Consider the following 9255-nt stretch of genomic DNA (forward strand, 5'->3'; position numbering starts at 1 on the left):
TTTCTGGTGTTTGAAAAAAAAGCTATTATATGTGCTTGAATAATTTTATTGAAATTCAAAGGATGGTTGAGCAATTACAAAAACAAAAACCTTGTCATTGGTAAATTAAAACCACAATGAAGACTTGACTCAAAGGCTGCTTGTGATTAGATTATGGCTTTATATCAGTAGCCAGATAGCGTTGTGATGTATTTAAAACTAAAGGAATAAATCTGTACTCTCAACGGAATTGGTTCAATTTGCTAAGACACAAAGTACAATAATGAAAATATTTCTTTATTTTTGCAAGCTTGAGAAATCTGGTCCACCACCGTGAAAGTTCCCGGAGATCTCTGCCCCGCTGAAGTCAAATCCAGGGTTCTGTTTGAAACAGGATAGGGAAGATAATATAAGGGATATACACTACTGTTCAGTTATAAAAGACATTAAGAAAATTACAAGAGATTCATCAAGTTTCTTAGGGACTTTCTATTCATCAAATAATCCTGTGAAAAAGTGTATCACTGTTAATGTTTCAACAAAAATAATAACCAGCACAGCTGTTTTCAAAATTGATAAATGTTTCTTGAGCATTAAATCATGATCGACTACAGCTTTGATCAAAGGAATAACGTTTTATTTGAACATTTTTTAAATGTATTACAGTAGAAAAGTTATTTTAAATAACCGTTTTTGTTGAGCATAAGGGCACGGTTACATTAAAAATGCATTTTTTTTTCTGCGTACAGACGACTGTTGTCAAAATCATCCCTGTTCACACATATCCACAAAAACAACTAAAAACACTATTGCTGCCAAGCCAGTAGTTGGTGAAGAAAAACAACTGCCTATAAGACTGAACGTGTAATGCGCACGATGTCACATTTTTCACAATTTCTTTTAAGTTTTTGTAGTTACATGGAGACTATAACGGTATCGTTTTCAAAATCCTGCACTTTGAAACTAACTTTCAGGCCCCAAAAATCCCGCTGTCATGTAAATGAACGGCCAAAATGCATAAAAAGTTAAGTTTTTACTTAAAAAACGGTTTCGTGTAATGGCCCTTAAGAGACTTCTTTCAAAAACATCTTAAAAAATCTTACCGACCCCAAACTTTTGAAATGTAGTTTGACTTAATTTGGCAAATATTTATATATTTTTTAATTCAGGAGGTTGTTCATAAGACCTTCAGGTACATCTAAGTGAAGTGTGAGCCCAGCAGGGTGCAGTGAAATATTTCCACACCTCTCTCTGGAACCTCTCCAGTGTGAGCTTCCTCTGCATCTGATCCTGCACCCACGGGTCCGCCGCATACTCTCCCTCCAAAAGAGACTGCCAGCAGTTCCCAGCCTCTCGGTTCGTCTTCATGAGAACTATTTGGATCAATTTTTTGTCCTCTGCATGGAACAAGAGATATATCTTTGAAGTTGAAGCAAGATACATGCACTATTTACTCTAACATGAATATGTAAATGGCTTTTAGTCTTACCTAACGTCCATGTTGCTTCATCGCCGACAGTAGATCCAAACAGCTTCCCCTACGAGATGACAGAAAACTATTTAAAATTTAGAAGTAGCTGATAGTTTCCATTAGCATCACGAGCAACATGAACCTCAATGGGACATTTCACATGCCTATGCCACATTGCAGCACACAGTAGATGCGCATGACAGCAATTACACTAACGCCACTTATCTAGGCTGAAATGTGATAATGCATTGTGTTTACATGACAGGAAGTCACTTAACAACAAAATATTCCTTCTAGTCATACAGTTTACAAACAACTATAAAGGACCGATTGGGGGTACTTGAGGCACTTCTACTCAAGTTGCCTATGGCAGGGCTCAGAGCTACCACATATTCTGACCAATGAATTTCCATTACTATTTTAATGCCTTTCCAGTTGTTTGCCATTACTGGATATAGATCTTTTCAATTATTTTATCTCCTCCAGGAACAATCAATTTCATTTTAAATTCACAGAGTACATTTACATTTTTGCGAATTTCTCAGAGAAACCATTTGGCTGTTTGACCATCAAAACCTTGTATACTTCGTTATTAAATCATCAGACATTAGCAAGTGTGATTTGCATTTGCAATGTTCCTATAAAAAAACATTTATGAAATTCTATAAAACTTATTACAATATTTGATCACTCTTTAGATTAGGGTCCAATTCTCACTATGAACTACTACTTTTGCCTCAAACTCCTAATTACTGGTTATTAATAGTAAGTAAGGTAGTTGTTAAGTTTAGGTATTGGTAGGATTAAGGGATGTAGAGTATGGTCATACAGAATAAGGCATTAATATGTGCTTTATAAGTACTAATAAACAGCCAATGTCATAGTAATATGATTGCTTATTAGCAACTAGTTACTGGTGAGAATTGGACCGTAAACTAAAGTGTTACCCAATATTTATGTAATAATATGTATTGCCCACAAATCACATATATAGCCTACAATATCTATTTAATAAAAACAAGACACTTATGTATAGTTTTTTTTGGCCCATGCTTACAAAAATGTGAAATACAATACAATAAATTAATATTGTAGTAACAGATCATTCGATTACATTTTTAGCTGACAGATAATGTGCAAATCTGGATAATGGACAGTTAGTAGAATTTGAGATTTCTGAACAGGCACTGCTAATGTATAATAGTGTGTGCACAAACAAATACAACATAAAACATACATGTTACTATGTTTTACGTTGTTTTTTCAATTTACATTTTTAACTATTATTTTAAATTTGAATGACATCAGAGAGCACATATACTACAAAATCTGAAATTGAACATGAAAAGCATATATTTTCATTCGCCAATTAATTTTTAAGATTCGGAAGGCTGTAACATGTCAATTTTGATTGTCAGTTATGGGTATTTTTGTAATATGTTGTCAAAGTTTCTTTTAATATATTTAGGTGCCAATGTGAACATTATACGTAGGTAGCACAAAACAACAGGGCACAAACATCTCTCCACGAAAAGTTACTATCTGGTCTCTATATTGAAAATATCTTAATCTTAACACTTAGTAAAGATTTAATTTACTCCTCGTCTCCTCATACCTTGAAGATCTGTTGGTCTTTCACACGAAGCTCTATCTGTTTGCTCCCGAAGTTACACTTGATCTCTTTGGCTGAAGTACCAGGAGGAACATTCACTTCGATGAAAACCTCTTCCATAGTTTGATACCATGAGCCCCATGCTGTTTTACACGGGATCACACCACTCCTCTCCTCAAAATGCACTGACATACTGCTCGTTTCACAGGCCTTTCATCAGTGCGGCTGCTTGAGATCCTACAAACGCACATCAGCTGCAATAACAGCTATTGCTACAAGTGCAGAAACTGGATATATTTCTCATACATTCCGGCAATATCTCGCAGTGTCTTCTTCTGCAGCGGAATGCTGTGGCGGGACGGATCACGTGGGCCATCTAGTGTATTGGAGAGCAGGTAAACAAGACAAGTTAGTTTGGAAAGCTTTGTCTAAGTAGGTAATGTCAAAGCCCGTCTACGGATTAGACATTCTCTGGTAATGTGTACAGCCAGTCGGTCATTGTCGAAAAATAATTTTTATTTTTTTGTGTGTTTGTGTTTAAATACATCGGCTATATTTGAGTTGAAATTACTTTATTGTTTTAGGTGTATTTGTAACACTTTATTTTGCTCTGGCCATCACAATTACGTCACGGCGTTATCTGGAGGCAAAACAGGAAAAACACTGATTCGACTACATAATAAGGAGTTTAACATTTTATTATTATAATTAAATGTCATCTTGTTGTGTTGTTGGGTGCAAGAATCTACAGAGTACAGGCTCCAATTTGAAATTTTATCCCATTATGTTTTCTAAACTATTGTGATTATTTGTGAATCATCTATGGCTACTTATTTGTGTTTGATTGTGACTAGACTTTTTGAAAAAAAAAAAAAAACTGGTAAGAAAGAATAATCAAATACATAGTTAAAAAAATGAATTAGCTGTATCTGGAATTTTTATTTCTAGAAAATATTAACATCGTTAAAATTGCACTGTAATGTCACTCTTTACATTGTCGTCTTCTGGCTTTGGCGCAGAGCTTCGGATCGTACTACACAACACAAGTCTTGTAGTGACCATTCAGCACATCGTAATAGGCATATATGCCCTCCGTTTCTCTTTATGCTTGGTTTATATATCAGTTAGTTGTAGATGACAGGCCACCCAACCGAGGTCAGATCGTCCATCCATTGAGTGAGTGTGTGGCTACGGGTCGGCCAATCTGGTTCCGTCCGTTAAAATTTACTTTTGCAAATAACAATCGCGGTAGTGGACAGTGAGTGACCTTGCACATTAAGATACAATCAGATTTTTTCCAGTCATTGTTAAAAATCAAGCAAACAAAACTTGCAAACTAGCGTTAGTGAAGCGGCCAGGGGAATCGTTCTGTCTCCACCTAAGCTCCGCCCACAAAAAACGTCACCATGTTTACTAACCGTCCGCCATATTGGAACGGTCAGAGTTCTTTAACATGAGTTGTCTGTGCGTCTGCAACTGTAGTTCAGTCATTCTACGAAACGGGTGGCATTTGGATCGGCAACGTTTGATAAGATGCATAAGGCACAAAAATGTCTCAAAATTTGTTTCCAAAGCTTACAGCTATTAATTCAAGTGTTCTTGTTCACATGATATAGGCTATGATAATACTATTCTTAAAGATTAAGATAGGGCCTACTATTTTTTATAATTTTTCATTAGTAGCCCACAAATACAATTTCACATGTCCATGTTGACCAACATGACATTTGCATCTAACATTTTAAGGATTGTATGTGTGTCCCTTTTTACATAAGATAGACTATATTTATTAAAAATAAACCTTATTTTTTTGGGTAAATATTTTATGATTTGTGTGCGTCCCTCAGTTTGACTTACCACCCTGTCACACTAATAACAATAAAATAACTTGTTTTATCTATAAATCATGTACTTTTGCTTTAAATGGTAACGGATTAAAATCAACGGTATCTGATTTTAAATATCTAGGTATAATAATTGATTCTAATCTAACATTTAAAAAACAATTTAAAAAAGTTTTAAATACAGTCAAATTCAACTTGTCAAATTATATCAGAAATTATCTAACTACCAAGGCAGCAACAATATATTTTAATGCCATGATCATGCCATATTTGTTATACTGTTTGACTAGCTGGACACAAGCCTCTAGTATAACACATGGAACAGTTTGCCTACGTCCATCAGAGACTGTGATTCATATCGGTAATTTAAAATTAACTTAAAATCATGGTTAAAAGACAATCAACTGTGTGCCCATACTTTTGGAGTTTTTCAAATCACCTGAAGTGTGCTTTGCCTTGTTTTATGTTTTGTTGTCCTTGTTTTAATGTACTTTATGTATTCTTATGAAATGTGATTTATTGTATGTATAAGTTTTGTTGATTGTTTTAATGTATTTTATCTGACATTACATCTGCCCAGGGACTACAGTTGAAAATTAGCCAAGTTGGCTAAACTGGCACATTTACATAAATGTTTATTTATGTGCACTGTCCCTAAACTCTAAACTGTATAAATAAATAAACAAACGACTTCACAAAGTGGAAGTGACATCATTTGAGCATTGTAGCCACCAAGAACAAAAGCAGGCAAGTACTGACATTATTGTACATTATTTGTTGCTTTTTCAGGTTAGGCAGGTTCCGTCAAGCTCAAACCAACCACCCAGTCATGCATAATAGAGAGGGGAAACTGATTTGCAATAATTTTTTTACATTATTAATACAAAGAAAATTGTATTTCAGATATTCTAGGTGAGGAACTTGACCACATGCGAGATCTGTGGCCATTTTGGGATGAAATTTACCACCCCGTCACATGTTTTATTGTGACATGGTAGTAAGAGATGTGATGGGGTTGTTCTGCTTCCCATTTGAATGTAAGGATGTGTGAAATCAAGGATTCTAATTGGCTAATCAATTTTTTTTACTGTTAACTTAACCCTGTTTTGTTCATTCACTCACTCACTATATCACTCACACACTTATTACTCACTATCTCTTTCAGTCACTCATCACTCACTATCTCTTTTACTCACTATCTCTTTCACTCACTATCTCACTCACTCACTATCTCTTTCACTCACTCACTCACTCACTCACTCACTCACTCACTCACTCACTATCTCTTTCACTCACTCAATCACTCACTATCTCTTTCACTCACTGACTCCCTCACTGTCTCTTTCACTCACTCTCTTTCACTCACTCACTCACTCACTCTCTCACTCACTCACTATCTCTTTCACTCACTGACTCACTCACTGTCTCTTTCACTCACTCTCTTTTACTCACCCACCCACTATCTCTCACTCACTATCTCTTTCACCCACTCTCACTCACTCACTCACTCACTCACTATCTCTTTCACTCACTCACTCACTCACTCACTCACTCACTATCTCTTTCACTCACTATCTCTTTCACTCACTCACCCACCCACCCACTATCTCTCTCACTCACTCACTCAATCACTCACTATCTCTTTCACTCACTCACTCACTCACTCACTCACTCACTCACTCACTCACTCACTCACTATCTCTTTCACTCACTCACTCACTCACTATCAATTTCAATTTCAAATTAGCTTTATTAGCATGACTGTGTCGCACAATGTTGCCAAAGCATCAACATATTATATATATAAATAATAAAACAAACAAACAAATAAAATATGTAACATTGTAAATAGATAGATAAATAAAAATAATCTATCTTAATAGATGAATAAATACAGTGGGTCACTCCAGAGAATTAGCTGTCTATTGCGTTATGAATAGCTAGCACATATTTAGCTGCTAGTGCAGCTGTATTATCATCTTCTCCCAGTAAGAAGGACATTTTTTCAGTGTCACTCAGTTCAAAGAATGACGGAATCAAGGTTTCAAATCTGGACAGAAAAGTTTCTCTTATACTGGTATATTTGGGACAGAAGAGCAGAAAGTGCTCCTCATCCTCTATGTGCTGTAGATCACAGTGTCTACAGATCCTCTGCTCTCTCTCTCTCCATGTTTGTCTATGTCTACCTCTCTCTATCTCTAGATCATGGTCACTTAATCTGTATTTGGAGAGGATTTGTCTTTCTTTAAAATGTTTAATAAATAGATAACTGGCCAATTTAGTGGTTCTATTGAGGGTCGAGTAACATTTGAGTTTATTTTGGAGGTCAAAACTTGCTTTTAGTGATTGATCATGAGTGTCTTTTAGATGTGTGTGTATTTCTTTAACAATAGTTTTGGGGCTGTAGCTGTGGTCAGCCGGGGGTGTAGTCTGATGGAGGACTATCTCTTTCACTCACTCACTCACCCACCCACTATCTCTCTCACTCACTATCTCTTTCACTCACTCACTCACTCACTCACTCACTCACTCACTCACTCACTCACTCACTCACTCACTATCTCTTTCACTCACTATCTCTTTCACTCACTCACTCACTCACTCACTCACTCACTCACTCACTCACTCACTCACTCACTCACTCTTTCACTCACTCACTCACTCACTCACTCACTCACTCACTCACTCACTATCTCTTTCACTCACTCACTCACTCACTCACTCACTCACTCAATCACTATCTCTTTCACTATCTCTCTCACTCACTCACTCACTCACTATCTCTTTCACTCACCATCTCTTTCACTCACTGACTCACTCACTGTCTCTATCATTCACTATCTTTCACTCACTCACCCACCCACTATCTCACTTACTCACTCACTCACTAACTATGTCTTTAACTCACTCACTCACTCACTCACTATCTCTTTCACTCACTCACTCACTCACTCACTCACTATCTCTTTCACTCACTCACTCACTGTCATTCACTCACTCACTCACTCACTCACTCACTATCTCTTTCACTCACTCACTCACTCACTATGTCATTCACTCACTCACTCACTATCTCTTTCACTCACTCACTATCTCTTTCACTCACTCACTCACTCACTCACTCACTATCTCTTTCACTCACTCACTCACTCACTATCTTTCACTCACTCACTCACTCACTCACTATCTCTTTCACTCACTCACTCACTCACTCACTCACTCACTCACTCACTCACTCACTCACTCACTATCTCTTTCACTCACTCACTCACTCACTATCTATTTCACTCACTGACTCACTCACTGTCTCTTTCACTCACTCACTCACTATGTCATTCACTCACTCACTCACTCACTATCTCTTTCACTCACTCACTCACTCACTATCTCTTTCACTCACTCACTATCTCTTTCACTCACTCACTCACTCACTATCTCTTTCACTCGCTCACTCACTCACTATCTCTTTCACTCACTGACTCACTCACTGTCTCTTTCACTCACTATCTTTCACTCACTCACCCACCCACTATCTCTCTCACTCACTATCTCTTTCACTCACTCACTCACTCACCCACTCACTATCTCTTTCACTCACTCACTCACTCACTCCCTCACTCACTCACTCACTCACTCACTCACTATCTCTCTCACTCACTATCTCTTTCACTCACTCACTAACTCACTCACTCACTCACTATCTCTTTCAGTCACTCATCACTCACTATCTCACTTACTTACTATCTCTTTCACTCACTCACTCACTCACTCACTCACTCACTCACTCACTCACTCACTCACTCACTCACTCACTCACTATCCCTTTCACTCACTCACTCACTATCTCACTCACCCACTATCTCTCTCACTCACTCACTATCTCTTACACTCACTATCCCTTTCACTCACTGACTCACTCACTGTCTCTTTCACTCACTATCTTTCACTCACTCACCCACCCACTATCTCACTTACTCACTCACTCACTCACTAACTATGTCTTTCACTCACTCACTCACTCACTCACTATCTCTTTCACTCACTCACTCACTCACTCACTCACTCACTCACTATCTCTTTCACTCACTCACTCACTATGTCATTCACCCACTCACTCACTATCTCTTTCACTCACTCACTCACTCACTCACTCACTCACTAACTCACTCACTATCTCTTTCACTCACTCACTATCTCTTTCACTCACTCACTCACTCACTCACTCACTCACTATCTCTTTCACTCACTCACTCACTCACTCACTCACTCACTCACTCACTCACTCACTATCTCTTTCACTCACTCACTCACTCACTCACTCACTCACTCACTCACTCACTCACTCACTC

The 9255-nt window shown here is 37.5% G+C and overlaps 1 protein-coding gene across 1 annotated transcript; it reads right to left on the minus strand.

The window, feature by feature from the left end:
- Positions 1-30: 30 nt before the first annotated feature.
- nudcd2 (NudC domain containing 2) lies at positions 31-3433 on the minus strand. The gene is made up of 4 exons (XM_077235868.1): positions 3066-3433; positions 1469-1517; positions 1225-1376; positions 31-360 (listed from the first exon to the last, which is right to left on the minus strand). The coding sequence occupies exons 1-4, from the start codon at positions 3252-3254 to the stop codon at positions 277-279; spliced, it is 474 nt and encodes a 157-aa protein (XP_077091983.1). The 5' UTR covers positions 3255-3433; the 3' UTR covers positions 31-276.
- Between the last annotated feature and the right edge of the window lie 5822 nt (positions 3434-9255).

The sequence above is a fragment of the Siphateles boraxobius genome, unplaced genomic scaffold (assembly GCF_051911475.1).
Source record: "Siphateles boraxobius isolate OS27281-9 unplaced genomic scaffold, OSU_SipBor_1 2, whole genome shotgun sequence".
Taxonomy (NCBI): Eukaryota; Metazoa; Chordata; class Actinopteri; order Cypriniformes; family Leuciscidae; genus Siphateles; species Siphateles boraxobius.

Coding starts and splice junctions, on each gene's coding strand:
- nudcd2 (XM_077235868.1), bottom strand. CDS start 3,254: ATGTCAGTGCATTTTGAGGAGAGGAGTGGTGTGATCCCGTGTAAAACA. Junction 1,377..1,468: donor TGAAGCAACATGGACGTTAG/GTAAGACTAAAA, acceptor TGTTCCATGCAG/AGGACAAAAAATTGATCCAA. Junction 361..1,224: donor TGGAGAGGTTCCAGAGAGAG/GTGTGGAAATAT, acceptor TGTTTCAAACAG/AACCCTGGATTTGACTTCAG.